Here is a 15,798-nt window from a genome sequence, read left to right as displayed (position 1 = left end):
TTGTTTGAGGAAAGGGGTGGACGCTTTAGGCTAATAAACTGAAGCAGGTCCGGGCGCACATGTCAGACTATGGAGAGGTTTGGCTGTGCGCGCGTCACTCCCTCCTTCCCCCTCCCTCCTCCTTCCGCTCAGCATCATCTGGAGCCCGGGACCCTCCCCCCCTCCCTTCGAAACGTGGACCACATCGCCATAAAACGCGCAAGTAACGAGGGGCCATTGTGGAAAGGCGGCGATGTCAAGGCGCAGCAATGTGGATCAATATTTGAACGCACTTTCTTTTGTGGCTCGATTGGCGCGTCTTCTATGAGCCCACAAAACAGCCCACACAAAAGAAAAGCCCTTTTTTTTAAATTATTATTATAGGCAGGCTTTAATAAACCATTGTGGGAGGCAAGTAGTTCTAAAGCTACTGGCAGTTTGGGCAAAAACACATAGGCCAAACATTGTCCATTAAAGAATCATGAGCCGATTGACAAAACTGATTTAAGATCTTTCCCTTTTTTTTTAATGATTCATTTTCTAAGACAATCCAGTCGTTGTAGCCGACCTGACGTGGTTATTTGGCCGAGTCATTGGCTCTGGCTCTTCAATTACCATCATAATAGACCCAGCTGCAGCGTCAATAAAGAGAAAAGATCAGATGCGGGTCATGGCGATTTAGTGGGAAACAGTGACACCTAGCGGGGGATGTTTTAAGTAAGTAAGTAAGTAAGTAAGTAATGTTTATTTATATAGCACCTTTCACAGACAAAAGTCACAAAGTGCTTCACAAAAATACAAAATATAAATACAAAGTACATGTACATTGACAGTCACAGAAAACGTGGTCATAAAACAACCCCTATTCCACTGGAATTTAAAATGCTTTCTGAAACAAGTAGGTTTTCAGGTTACTCTTAAAAACATCGTTACCTAACATTCTGAAATTGGTAAATATTCCAATTGCAGAAGTATAGTCTGTGCAATGGCTTTTACTTCTACTTCTACGACCACTATTACTAACAGGTATTCGACGGAAGTGCCAAATTTGTTGGTGAAAAATAATTCAGTGGCAGAAATTGTAAAGAGGCCAGTGGTTCTAACCAGTGTTAGTTTTGTCGACTAAAATATTAAGTCTTAATTTTAGTCAAAGTGATATTTTTGACGACTAAAATTGGACTAAAACTAAATTAAAAGTTTCTCATGAGACTAAAACTATGACTAAAATGTTATATTTTTTTTAGTCGACTAAAATAAGACTAAATAAAAATGAAAAAAGGAGAGACTAAAATCATCCAAACTTCTATTGACAGTTTTAAAGAGATAATAACGATAAAGAGATATCATGTAAATCCTCTGCTAAAGGATCAGCTCTGAGCTTTGTTCATGTGGAGCAGCTCCATGAAGCAGAGGAACAAGATTAAATATGATTATAATGAATAATATCAATGCAAAGTCGACTAAATGTGTCCTAAATTCAGTCGACTAAATTGACTTGCAATTTTAGTCGACTAAAACTAGACTAAAATTGAAGATATTTTTTTGACTAAAACTAGACTAAAATCGAATTACATTTTCGTCAAAAGACTAAGACTAAAACTAAATGAAAATATGTTGTCAAAATTAACACTGGTTCTAACAATGACCAGATTGGGCCATTTATTAATTTTAATCAGGGTGGAGAATCTAAATATTTACTGATGTAAGAGTGGCGTTACTTTGAAAACATTTTACACTAGAGGTGAAAAAAAAGTAGTGACCAAAATAATTAGGCAACTCAAGTAAGAGTTAAAAAAAAAAGTGCCTTAGGGAATGTGATACTCGAGTACTGAGTAACTGTTTGAGCATAAAAGTCTGAGCTTAGTACTTGAGACCGGGTATTAGTTAAAGGAATAGGCCGCCGTTTTTACACACTGAGATATGTTCTTACCTTAGCTTTGACGAGTTCTTTAGGACCTGTCTGATCTTCCCCCGTGCCTTCAGTCACGTAAACACAGCGCAGACGGCGTTAGCATTTAGCCTCTCTCTCTCTCCTCTATAGCTCCAAAACAGGTCAAGATAGAAGCTACCAAGCTCTTCCACGTTTTCCCTGTTTAAATATGGTTACGTGAAGTGTTACACTACAAAGTATAATTACACAAGATTAAACAATGTGGATTTTCTAAGCGGATAAAAGGGGGGACTATATTGTAAGGCGTAATAATACCAGGAGTAGTTCGAAATCCGTGCAGTAATCTTCACTTTACTGCGCAGTAATCTTCACTTTATGAGGAAGCACTTGGTATGAAAAGTGTGAGAACCACTGACGGTATTGACTGTTATCCCATGGTCATAAAAACCTAATTGGCTTGTTGCACAGTATGGCTATGCTAGTTCCTCTGACCTGAAGTTGTGAGCGCCAGTACTTCCTGTCTGTATTATTTTCCTGGAATAATATTGTCTAAAGATTACGTGGTGGGCAGTGAGTTCCTGGTAGATGATCATTTACTGTGTTCAAATCTTGATGCAACGAGTTCAGAGGAGACGCCTGTGATCATAAAGGATTGATAGTTTGTCTTGAAGCTAAAGGCTAACATGCTGTAAAAAAAAATTTGAATAAAAGGCACTATTTCAAATTGTATAATTCATGAAATTAATGTTAGCCTCTCCTCTACGGAAATATTTACACTGTACAGCAACTCATTAACCTGCAGGAAGTGATCATCTACCAGGAACTCACTGTCCACCACAGAATGATCTTTAGGAAATACCATGAATCGAACGGGTCTAAGCTAATCGTAATGGAAATTAATACGAACAGGAAGTACTAGCGCCCACAACTTCAGCTCAGAGGAACTAGCGTAGCCACATTGCGCAACAAGCCAATTGGTAGATAAACAAGACATCACCAAACAGGATTAAACCAGTTTTACTATTGCCATTGGTGCCTTACAACTGAGCAGACCAAAGTGCTGTAGCGCATATGCAAACAAAAAAAAAACATAAAATAAAAACATAAAAATGAGCCTGAAAGTACAGAGTATGTATTAATAATTAAAACCACATACTTAACACACTATAATCACAATAAACTGCATTGTTATTTTTTAAATCTCTTAATTTTGAGTATGTTTATTCATCGTATCTATTATATTATATTGTTCCTGAACCGTTCTGTGAGTCACGTGACTCCGGGTGGATGTAAACACGGAAGTAGCGCCGCCGCCGCCGCCGCCGCCGCTGCACAAACTGTCCCAGGCTCCTCCTGCTGCTACAGTCTCCTCACAGCGCACAGGAGCGTTTGTTTCCGGCTTTTTAAAGTTTTTTGTGTGATATTTCAGAAGACTCGTCATGGACCAGAGGCTGCTGCTGGCGGTGGTTCTGAGTCTGACTCTGGCGGGGACCGAGGCGAAGAGAAGCGTCTTCTTCAAGCGGGTCAGCAAAGCGCAGGTGGGCAGACACGCACATTCCGACGCTGAGCTCACGATGAATGCGTTTCATTCTAAACGATTAGCAGTTTGTTCACATTGCACTCGACACAGGGCAGTTTACTTGACTTTTAACCTCTTAACCCCCGACCACACGATCAAAGGAGGAGAAGAAAAAAACAAACACAACCAAAAAGCTACAAAAATACGAGAATAAAAAACAAGACACCAAAACGACAAAAACATGACAAGCGCTTAAAAAAATCAGTTTTGTTGCACTTGGCTTTCAAATGAGGCGTGACACACAAAACAACGCAGATCTAAAACATTCAAAAGTATGTGGATAAAGTCCATTGAATCGAACCAACTGGACCCAGCCTGTGTGATGTGTTTTGCAGAAGAACATCGATATAATCCAGTTTTATGACACCTTATAGGGTGATGTCAGGTAAAATGGGCCACCCTTTGGTAAATCATCTGAGAAAATAATATAAAGCAATGCATGACATGAAATTTACGTTATAAAATATAATGGTTTAGGGATGATAATTCCTTAAAGGGGGGGTATTATGCAAAATTGACTTTTTCAAGCCTTACATCATGTTATTATGTCACTCCCTCATTAAAAACATGCCTGAAGTGTTGCCTTGGCACATTCACGTATTTTTGAGTAATCTGTAAAAACTCTGATGGCGGCCATTTTAGGGATAGGTTTGCCTGAGTCCTCCTAGGAACGCCCCCACCTCCTGGAGACGCCTCCGAGCTTTCGTCACCAGCCGAGTAACCAACCACTGCTCCTCAGCAGAACCCCCTCCCCACTGATGCCACAGACAGCGTGTGGAGGGGGCGTGTCGGAAAGGCTCAGAGGTTCTTAAAGAGACAGAGGCCTATTTCAAGACATTCACTACAGCCATTTTGAGAGAGACATTTTATACAAGGCAGTTATTCTAATTTAGTGCATTTACAGACCAACAGGAGGTTTGGTCATCATTGCAGTGTGATATAGACTGGTGTGATTGAAAAAAGCATAATACCCCCTCTTTAATAAGTTCATTGTAGTGTGCAGGATTACTTGGGTAAATGTTCGTTAATACATTAAATGAAAATAAAACAAAAAGGAAAACCAGAGGCGACCGCTCGTTTGCTGTCACTGGTCCTAAACTGCCCCAGTACCTTAGACAGACAGTCTCTTGTTCTTTTTAAATCATCCCTTTTTTTTTTTTTTCTTGGCTTTTAACACAGCCTCATTAGTTTGACTTTTGAATGTCTTGTATTTTGTATTTCTATTACTGTTCATTTGCTTTTTAAAGATGTAATTTTTACTGCTGTGTTCAGCACTTTGGTCGACGTTGTTTTTATAGTCCTCTATAAAATCTAGCTTGATTGGATTGGATAAATGTTTGCACCGTGGTTTCGAAAGTGGTCCCGTTTTTGAGGTTCCTTCTTTGTATCAAAATTGAGTTGGACAACTTTGTGACAGCAGCACTGTGACCCACAGTTTTGGAGAAGTGGTCATTCGAGAAGCTGCTTCCCAGCATTTAAAATGGTTTAAGTTCAGGTCAGTGCTCGCCTTTGGTTTTCACATGTCGTTTTCAGTTCTGTCTTTAAATGCTTCTCTTTGTGAAGTTGTCTGTGAGGATTCCTTCTTTTCGATTATCAAAGCACAAATACAAGATGGTGCTTGAAGTTCCCCTGGTTAAACATCCATTAACAGTGACCATGAAAGTGCTTAGCCCTATTTAAACTGCTTTTCCTCAAACAAATCCTCTGTGTGCAAGAAAACCATTTTGTAGAGAAACTATAATTATTACGTATTGATTTTCCAAATAAACAAACAAAAAAACATAATTTGAAAGTTTGACACCTTGGCATTGGTGATCCTTGTGGTACTAATACAATCCTGATCAAAAGTTTAAGACCAGTTGAAAAATGGTGAAAAGAAAAATCACATTTCGCATGCTTGGATCTTAACAATCGCGATATTACGTGATGTTAGGGCTAGTGGGCAATTAATCGAATTTGAATCTAATCGTGATTTTAATTAAGGTCGATCACGATAATCGCGTGAAGCGTTTTAATCGAGAAGAGTTGGCCAGTCCTGTCTCAGTCTGGAAAAAAATATGGACGCCGCAGCTACAGCGCCTGTCAGGTCAATCCCAGGGAAACACGAGGCCCAAACAAACAAGAAGCACAGGATGACACATGCGGCACCAAGAGGACCTGGTGATTTTACTGTAAAATCAGCTGCAAAGTTGTGTTAACTCGTCTAAAAGGCAAAACAGAAACACGTGAGGAGCCTCAGAGGAAGAGGACGCACACGGGGATGAAGAGTTTGCCTTCAAAGAGGAAAACTATCATCTCTATTTGGACCATATGGATTTGTCTCGAAGCTGCAGCCGTGGATTAGCTGGAATTCTAACAGTGAATTGCAAGTTTGATCCTCTTTTTTACTAATAAATTTCATTATGTACATATTAAGTTGTTAGCGCTTCACTCTGTGACTTTGTGGCTTTGAGGCTCCGCCCACAAACATGCGCTCGTTTTCTGCTTCTGACATCCTTCAAACATTCCACTTTTTTGCGTCTCCTTTGCAGATGTTTGTGTGTTGTTGTGTTGTTCTGTGAGGCTAGAAGTGTGGAGTTTGTTTTTGCTGATGAGTTGCTGCAGTTTTCAGTTTGGCCACAGCAGCTCGTCCAGGAAATTTATTGTTTATTTTCTTTAAAACAAAACAAAAATCGAGATCGATCAATATGAGGAAAATAATCTTTTATTCATTTTTTTCCAAAGTCGCCCAGCCCTCGGTGATGCAATATCCGCAATAAACCACAACATATCGCTACATCACTAAAGTGAACTCAAAATGTGTAAAAGTTACATCTTAGTCTTGCTTTGCTGAAATACTAGTTATTTACGAATGGTGTTTGATTAGAAGTGAGATGTCGCAATGATATCCTTATTGCATTATCGTCAACAAAAAACGGATAAAAATGCAACAACAACAAAAAGACAGAAATGCAAAAAAAATACAACAAAAAACGGATAAAAATGCAACAAAAAAAAGACAAAAATGCAACAAAAATACAACAAAAAACGGATAAAAATGCAGCAAAAAAATCTGACAAAAAGACAACAAAACACGCATAATGTGGCAAAAATATGATGAAACTGCAATAAAAAAGCAATGAAAACCATAAAGAGTGACGACAACGCAGCAACCATATGAGGAAACCAATCCGCTTAGATGAGTTTTTTCGGTCTTTGCTTTCAAATGAGGAGTTACTCTGGCCTGCACTTTAGATTTGGGTAAAGCTGAGGCCAAATCTGTGCCAAAAATGTGGCTTCAGTGTCATCAGGTTTGCACACTGTTGGTTTTATGCCAGTCCTGTCTGAAACCCTCAGGTCCATCCAGGTTACATTTACTTCTTCTCAGAGAATAAAACTTTCTTCCACCTTTCATCGTACTCTACTCTTTTAATAAAGTCCAAACAATTAAAATGTATGGATTTGGTCCAGTTGAAAGCGTTGGAAATTATGTTTTGTGTTGTGAACAGAAGCCTCCCCACAAGCCTCCAATCCTCGTTCAGTTTAAGAGGTGATTGTAATTTAATAATTTAACTGCCTTTGGTTTGAACCTAGAATAATAAGAACTAGGGCCAAACAAAGATGTGTTTCAGTTGTCGCAGTAAAATTATAGAATAAACTTCAGTTGATAAATCCTCTGTCAAAATTTAGAAACGCAGTGAAATATGATTTAATTACTTCATATTAGTTATGTGATTATGTATAATTAGCCTAAATTTATGAATATGTACTGAACCTGTCAAATTGAGCCTCGCATAACAGTTGTAATATAATATTGTTTTAGAACGTGAATCTGATGTGAAGATCATGATGCATTGACACCGGTAAAATAAGCAAAACCAATGGGCCGTCATTTTTTCCTCTCATGTCTGTATTTTGTCTTTGAGGATTAGTAATGTCTTGCACAAATCATTAAATAGTTACGAGACAGTGAGTTACTGGTGAAGAGTCTCTGATGTGTGAAAAACATGGTGTTGGATGTATTTGACTGCAGGAAGCGTCTTTTTATCTCGGTTTAATCTCTATCTCTCCTTTTTTTTGAGCGGTTCGTTGAAAATCTTAGTGCTATTTTGCTTTTAATAGATGATGGCCATTCTTCAAGACAAAAAACATTTTAATTTAACTCAAGTAAAAAGTAGTGACCCAAATAAATACTCAAGTAAAAGCAAAAAAGGAGTCTGACTTATGTTTCAGTTGTGAAACAAACATGAAATGATGTAACCATACTAATATTTCCAAAGAAAATACTATAAAAAAGTATTATAAATAGGGGCGGAAACCTCTGACCATATCACGATTCAATACAATACACGATACATGGCTCACGATAACGATTATCTCATGATACGCCGACACTGCGATAATCGATATATCGCTCAAAAATAACCTGCGATGTATCACGATAAAAAAAAACATGCTTTTTTAACCTTCATTTTAACATACTACATATTATTCATCATTTACATTTCTTTCCACTTACTTTGTACCCCTCTTTTCTGTGTCTATAAATGATCCCAGACTTACTCACTGAAAATGGGTCTAAAGATCTGTCAGTGACGTCATTTACATTTAAATAAACCAAAAAATCACAGTCCTGTTTTAAAAAGGAACAAATCAACCCCAAATTAATCTTATATATGAATCTAAAAACTATCATTAAAAGTAAATTATTTGCGTGACAGTGTTTGGTCCAAGTGGTTAAAACTGTAGTGCTGCCCCCTGCTGTCCTGACTGACAGCTTCTTGCTCATTGTTGGCTATTGACTGTGAAAACAGTGGAGCACTGCTGCCTCATTAATATGCATGACTTTTTGTTTGTATACTTTAGTGTCCCCGTAGTGTCCTCTGAATTTAACCCATTGCCTAATTAACATGCATGATGTCATCAAAAGTATCGATGTCGGGAAAAAAAGTATCGTCCTGCACAATATCGCGATATATCGGAAAATCTATATATCGTCACACTCCTACTTATAAATATATATTCCTGAAACATAAACTGCATATATTTGAGGTCGACATGAAGCTTTTGTTCCTTAATTTACTCAGAGTGGCACAACTGTTTTTTTTACTCAAGTGTAGAGTAAAGATACTTCATGACAACATTGGTCAAGGAGAAGTAAAAAGTACTGAATCATATCACAACTCTAATACAGTTTCTTCAAAGAGGAAATGTAAGTTGAGCCTTTGACCAGAATGAGCACAGAAGTGAAGTCCTTGCTCTTGACTTGATGTTTTGAACCTGATGCTCGTGTCTGTTCTCCACTAACTCACCGTCTGTAACGTAAGCGACAGATTTAACACTGCCGTTTGTGTTTTGTGTTTCGTCCGTAGTCGTTGCAGGTGTTGGGCTTTGACTGGAAGAACTGCGGAAAGCCAGACGCCCCGGCCGTGCTGCAGACGCTGAGTGTGGCCCCGGACCCCATCACCATCCCGGGGGACCTCAGCGCGGAGGCCTCAGGGAAGACCACAGTGGAGCTGGCCGCGCCTCTGCCTGTGAGTACTGCCACCTTTGCACTACTACGACCAGTACTACCACGGCTACTTCTACTACGATTGATGCTGCTGTCGTTAAATGAATAATGCCACAATGAAGGCCACAAATGCCATTAAAGAGCATTCAGTTGGATTAAAGCTGGCCTTAAGTAAATGTTTGCTGGAGATAATGGCATTGCCTGTTGTAGAATTCCCCCTCATTCCTTGATTCGATACAATATTTGCAAATCGTACCAAATGTTTCGTGTGTTTGTAGCAGTTAGAAGTGCCTAAATTCTCTGGCGCCGAAGTATTTGTCAGAGTTGCTGCAGCTCTTCTGTCTGAAGACCTGCTCCTTTTGTCTGTTCCAAAATCCAGGCTGGTGTCCAGAGGTGACCGAGCCTTCTCAGTGGCCCCTAAACTTTGGAACAGCCTCTGCGCTCGGCTCAGTCTGTAGAGGAGTTCAAAGCCAAATGAAAAACCTCACCTTTTTGCCTTGGCCTTCGCTTCAATGTAGACACAGTTTGTGCCTTTTACATTACTTGTGTTTAAAGGGATGTTTCAGGATTTTTGACATAGGGCCTCATTTCCTAGTTATCCAGAGTGTTGCTGGTACCTGGAGATATTTTTTTTGAAATTCATGCAGTTCTTATGTTTGAAGAGTTTCGTGGTGCTAGGCTAGTGCAAGGCTAGTGCATGTCTATGGTATCAGTCAGCTAGCCTGCATTAAAAAGTGTCTATAGAATAATGTTTGTAATATAACTGACCTTGCATCACATGAATGATGGCATTTTGAAGGACTATTTTCTAGCAGATCACTCCGCCGCTGCGTAGCTTATACAACCACGAAGCTGATGCTGCTCAAATATAAGGTATTTTAAATGGAAGATGGTTAAAATTATTCTATGGACACAGACATTTATATGGTTAGTCTGGTGTTATAAGTGATTTGCCTCAGGTGCTCTGTGGAGCGGGTCAGACTGTTTTTAATGCAGGCTAGCTGATACCATAGAAATGCGCTAGCCATGCATTAGCCTAGCGCCACGAAACTCTTCAAACAAAAGAACGGCTTGAATTACCAAAAAATATCTCCAGGTACCAGCAACACTCTGGATAACTAGGAAATGAGGCCCTATGTCAAAAATCCTGAAATATCCCTTTAAAGCAGTACTAAGTAACGTGTTTACCTTAATAAATCCTTTCCGTAGTCCCTGTGGGGGTAATACAAGTGTTTATGGGATGATTGGAGGGTCTTTCATCTCCCCCTGGTGTCTCTGGACAGAAAACCATGTTTGCAACTTGACTGCCACCGGTCCGGAGAAAGCAATACACACTAATGGATCACGAAGAAGAAGCTAACATGCTAACGGGCAAAGCTAACTGCGGGCTAACGTCACTTTAAACAGTATTTACAGCCAAGTTTGAGTGAAAAAAAATATTTCCATTGTATAATTGGATGTACAATATCCCTCTCTCCCTTCGCCTTTTCTGTCAGCGTAGTATTTACTCTCCAAGACAATAAGTTAAAAAATCCCAACTTGCTACTACACCTGCAGTTGCGCTTATGGCCTCTAGGGGGAAGAGTTACTTAGTACTGCTTTAAGTTTTATTGTGTGTATTGTGCATAGTGTTACTGCACCTGTACAGCACTCTGGTCGACTGAGGTTGTTTTTAAATGTGCTTTATACTAAAACATTGACATTGAATATAGTATTTGGACGTTAAAATGGCATTAAAATGCTTTACATTTGACCTACTGTCTGCATCAACCCTGACTACAACACCTGCAACTTCTACTTAAACTACAACAACAAATACTTCTGCTATTACTGCCACAAGTACTTCTACAGCTCAAGTAACTAATGAAGTTTGAAATGAGAGGTGAAACATCCAAAGGCGAATCTGTCATGTATTATCAATAATGTCTTTTTTATTGTCATTTAGTAAATCACTCCTGTTTTTCCTCACAACAATCTTTGCACTAAACTCTTGTCAACAGTAAAGATCAGTAAAGTAAAGGTTGCACTGGGCCATTTATACAAAACATTCAAAGTAGCCACGCCCACGACATGAGCACATCTCCGCTCTCTCTGGGTCCTTGTTGAGCAACATAACCGTCATTTGTGTTGCTCAGTGCAGCTTAAAAAACTCACAGATTCTTATCTGATCATTAAAGCTGGTGTTTAAGACAGTGTTTATGTTGGAGCTGCACAAAGAATCACACTCTAATCCAAATCACAATATTAACGGTTTACAAAAGACACATAACGATATTCTGTGAAAACAAAGACTGTTTAAACCTGCAGTTTTCGCCTCTACATGTTCTGAAAATACAGGGTTTCTGCAGGGCATTAAAAAGTATTAAAGTATTAGGCTAAAATTAAGGCCTTCATTGTCATTAAAAGGCAAAAACAGGCATTTCTACATTTCATGAAAAATAAGGACATTACCCAACACTTTTACTGCCAAGTTTGTCAAAAAGGAACTGACAAAACCCGGCATCAAATCCAAATCAATGGAACAAACCGTCACAGGAATTAGTTTATGGAATAAACTTCCTGGCATTCAAGAAACACATGGAAGCTACAATGTTAAAGAAGCATGAAAATTAGATTTGGACATGAATAATGTGAGTTATAGATACAGACGGCATTGTGTCATAGAGGGGAGCGTGGCCTCGCCGAGGGGGAAAACAGAATCTTTAGCCATTTTTTTGTTGCAAAATATAAACTTATTTATCACAAACAAATAAAGTCAAGTCTAAATCGGGTCAATAGATCCCCTTCATTTTACCCGGCAGCGTGCACGTGTGGCCAAACCAGTAAACCGTGAGGAAACACTGAACTTATATCTGTTTTTCTTCTGCTGTTGTTCTGCTTATTGTGAAACATATTTTGTTGGAATTTGGACAAATGATCTTTTATTGAAGTGGTGTTTGTTTGTGGAAAGATGATCCCGAGGCCGAGACGCTGTTGTTGACACTGATCTGTTTTTCTCCCGGCTGTGAATCACGTCTGTCCATGTGACGAGAGTTCACTTGTCACAACAAACTGCTTTAACACCACTCGGTTTGTCTCATCAAACTCAGATCATACTTTTAATGCAAATAACAAAACAGGATTTTTTCATAAGGGTTTACATAGTTTTTTCTATGCTGTGTACCTTTTCTCCATTTAGTGTAATATATTTATTACATTATTACAGTCAAAACAACAGTAAAGGAAAACAGGCCACAGCATAAGGTCCTGTGGAATCAAGGCCTCGTAGCCCCTGGATATGGAAAGTATCACAGCTTTAAAGGATCTTTATTATCCTATTTTAACCATTCCAAAGTAAAGTATAGGCATTTATGTGATATATTGTACCTCTACCATTATGGAGTATTCATTTTTGTGAGAAATAGAAGTATTTTCTAGGGGTATTTTTCAAACCAGGAAGACAAGACGCTTTGATTCACTTAACTCCGCCCCCTCTTTCCACTCATACAACTTTAGCAGTAAAAGAAATATAAATATCACAGCAATAAGTGAAGTTACTTCACTTACTCTGTTGCTCTGGTCCATCGTGTGTTTACATTATGGGACTCGTGTTTGTTATAAAAGTTAATCCAGTTTGATTCTGGCCAAAGTTTACCAAGCATCCATCAGAGACAGTCACAGAAAAAACACTATTTTGGCTGATAGTCACTTTCTTACAACAGAATTAATGAAAAAGCTGTTTTTATAAATTAAAATCAGGCCGTAAGGCATTACTTTACAGACAACTCAGCTGTTTTCCAGCAGAGTGCGGAGCAGCTGCTCAGAAAGCAGGATTCAGGAGGATTACTGAGAACTGCGTGAATGAAGCCAAAAAAACACTCTGGGGGTTTTTTGATAAGGAAATAGCATAACAACATGGCTAAAAGCTCAAAAAAGTTGATTTTGCATTTATTCATTAACAAACTAGTCCAGAACTTGGAGATTTCTAGGCTGTTTTTCACACTGTTCTTTGGAAGCTCATCTACAGATCTTCAATGATGTTTCGGTCAGGAGACTTTGAGCTTGACAATTTGAGCTGTGTTTCGGTCATTACCCATTTTTTGCAGATGGTGTTACATTTTTCTCCAGAATTACTTTGGATTGATTTGAATAAGCTCTTCTTTCTATCCTCTGTTGTGGCTTCTTGAACACTGCTGTTGAAGTGACTCCATGTCCGTGTGTCTGTCCTCTTCAGCTGAACGTGACGCTGGAGAAGGAGGTGGCTGGTTTCTGGGTGAAGATCCCCTGCGTGGAGGAGCTGGGCAGTTGTCATTACGAGAACGCGTGTGACCTCCTGGACCAGCTCATCCCTCCAGGGCAGGACTGTCCCGAGCCGCTGCACTCCTACGGGCTGCCCTGCCGCTGCCCCTTCAAAGCTGTGAGTATCCAACGCACGGCGGCAAGAGAGTGAACCAAGAAAGACCCACTGTTATTATCACTGTTATTCACCTTAGTCCATATATAAACAAAGGTAGTTCAGCATCATCATTAGTCACAAGTAGGATTCGCAGTCTAGTTTATTATTCATCTCTGCCAAGTATGATGAAAATTCCTAGCAATGAAACCTGTTCTGATTCTGATCGTGCACTGTTAAGATAGGACTGCAAATCTCTTTACACAATGGGAGCATTTATTATAAACGCTGACAGGACTTCCTCAATTCAGCAGACATCGGATGAACATGACATTTCCTCACTATCGTGTAACTGTCACCCGGACAGTGCATTTAATTACCTGCCACGTGCTGTACCTGTGAGCTGTGTTTTACTCACGCAAATCAGTATTTTCAGAAACTACAAGGTCTTAGCTTTCAAATGAGGCAACGCGCCGAAAACATGACAACACATGGACAAAAAAGCATTAAAAATGTGACAAAAATTAGACAAAAGCGTACCGGAAAAGCAACAATAACACAATTAAAAAAGGGATGAAAACGCCACAAAAAGATGGCAACAAATGGGACATAAATGCGGCGATAACCTCACAAAACTTTAGATCAGCTTTGTAGGTCTTAGCTTTCAAATGAGGCGTTACCCTGGCCTCTACATGCCTTTCAGTTATGCGACTTTTGTTGTTATGGTGGCATAATAACAAAAGTGTAATTTATGCAGTACTACAACATGTAAAAATATCTCTACTCAGGATATACATGAAAGACATCTGATAGAAAATACAGCCCCAGAGACGCACGTTTATGTGAAGAAGCCAGTGAGTCAGTGTTTAAGCTGCTCAGGATGATAGCATGCTACTGGTTAGCATTTAGCTTCTGCTCAGCACTGACCTCTCCAAGAGAAACCCTGAAACACAAACATCTACCCACATCTAGAGCTGTAGTATTTCCTCAGTGTTCATACATGTGAGCCACACGTGTTGAAGCCATTGACAGTTGATTGATGACAGTTGCTAACCGGTAGCATGCTAACGTCTTGAGCAGCTTAAACACTGACTCAGACTGAGACTCTGTTGACATGACAAACTGTAAAAATCACAGAGAAAGGTTTTCAGTTTTCAGTTGTTTCCTCTTTGACGTGTTCATTTAGTCTTCAGAGTGAAGCAGATCTTTAGTAAATCCTGCTGTAGCTCGACAGACAGAGCTGCTGCGTCTGTGCCACATTTGCTGGTTTCTTCACATAAACGTGCGTCTCTGGTGCAGTTTTTTTACTGTTATATTCTTGAGCAATGATTACGAGTTCATAAAAATGCCACAGTCAATCAGTTCTCTTTCATTTTCATCCTGAGTGAAGATATTGTTACATGTTGTAGTACTGCATAATTCTGCTTCGGTATTCAAAATGGCTGCCGGAACTTCACGCGATGCCATTAGAAACGCATGTATTGACTGTAAGCTCTCAGGTCAAGAAACCTTTTGATTTGGGTAATGCCGAAATGGTGAAAACGTGCTCGGTTAAAGCTGCACAATGTATCTTTTTATATCTTTTCTTGTTTGTTTTTAAGTTGATATTAGTGCTTATTTGATCTTTTAGTGACCCATTGGTGCCTTCCCTTTCCATCCCAGTGGCTCCTATGATGCTTAAGGATCAGGCTTTAGGGTTTCTGGTAGGTTTTCGGAATGTAATGTATGTTACCATAGATACGGTTCGATCAGTAGTGAAAACCTAAAAAAAAACAATTGATCCTGGAGCGTCCTACAGCTGGAAAGTAAAGGTCATCTAAGCATCTGCTGGGTCAGTGAAAGGTCAAATACGTATTAATATCAACTTTTCTTGGCATTAAAGAAGGTGGAGAGTCCATCTTTAAGGAGGCGGGGCTATGACCACACACACACATACTTTTCTCATGTTGCTGCGAGCGCTACTGTGCTTCTTCTTTCAAGGTCAAGACTTTATTATCTAAAATTCCTCGTCTCTTTGCCCCAGAGTCTTTTCTAGAAATCTTTAGTCCGCTATTCGCAGCGGAAAGGCCCGTTAACCTGCTGTCGTTTCCCACAGGGCTCGTACTCTCTGCCCAAGTCCGACTTCTACGTTCCCGACCTGGACCTGCCGTACTGGCTCACAAACGGGAACTACCGGGCGCAGGGCGTGCTGGGGAAGGCCGGCTCCGAGCTGGGCTGCCTCAAGGTGGCGCTGTCGATCCACTCCACCTGATCACGGACCACACTCGACCACCGGTGACTCTTTGGAATCGCTCAAGCTGTTACAGATGATCTTTTTTTGTTTTTTTCCCTTAACTAGTAAAAGAAAAAAAGAAGCTGTGAACAAAACGCATATGTACAGGGAATTTTTTAGGATTTTTTTGGGGAAATGAATGATTATTATTTCTTACTAGGTCATGCATCCCACTGGTGTGCTTAAATAATGTCATCCTGAAACAAACTGTAAG

General features: G+C 39.6%; 1 protein-coding gene and 1 long non-coding RNA gene across 2 annotated transcripts; both read left to right on the top strand.

Moving 5' to 3' along the window:
• Positions 1-3,158: 3,158 nt before the first annotated feature.
• On the top strand, positions 3,159-15,597 carry LOC306982409 (ganglioside GM2 activator-like). The gene is made up of 4 exons (XM_079582347.1): positions 3,159-3,408; positions 8,801-8,962; positions 13,154-13,336; positions 15,408-15,597. Exons 1-4 carry the CDS (start codon positions 3,310-3,312, stop codon positions 15,561-15,563), a joined length of 600 nt encoding a protein of 199 aa, XP_079438473.1. The 5' UTR covers positions 3,159-3,309; the 3' UTR covers positions 15,564-15,597.
• On the top strand, positions 14,293-14,794 carry LOC306982423. The gene is made up of 2 exons (XR_013794200.1): positions 14,293-14,472; positions 14,506-14,794. It is a non-coding gene; the product is annotated as an uncharacterized lncRNA (long non-coding RNA).
• Positions 15,598-15,798: the final 201 nt, after the last annotated feature.

The sequence above is a fragment of the Gobius niger genome (assembly GCF_951799975.1).
Source record: "Gobius niger genome assembly, chromosome: 24".
Classification (NCBI taxonomy): domain Eukaryota; kingdom Metazoa; phylum Chordata; class Actinopteri; order Gobiiformes; family Gobiidae; genus Gobius; species Gobius niger.
The sequence above is the reverse complement of the archived record's forward strand: the minus strand, read 5'-3'. Positions and strand labels throughout refer to the sequence as shown.

Coding starts and splice junctions, on each gene's coding strand:
- LOC306982409 (XM_079582347.1), top strand. CDS start 3,310: ATGGACCAGAGGCTGCTGCTGGCGGTGGTTCTGAGTCTGACTCTGGCG. Junction 3,409..8,800: donor AGCGGGTCAGCAAAGCGCAG/GTGGGCAGACAC, acceptor TTTCGTCCGTAG/TCGTTGCAGGTGTTGGGCTT. Junction 8,963..13,153: donor AGCTGGCCGCGCCTCTGCCT/GTGAGTACTGCC, acceptor TGTCCTCTTCAG/CTGAACGTGACGCTGGAGAA.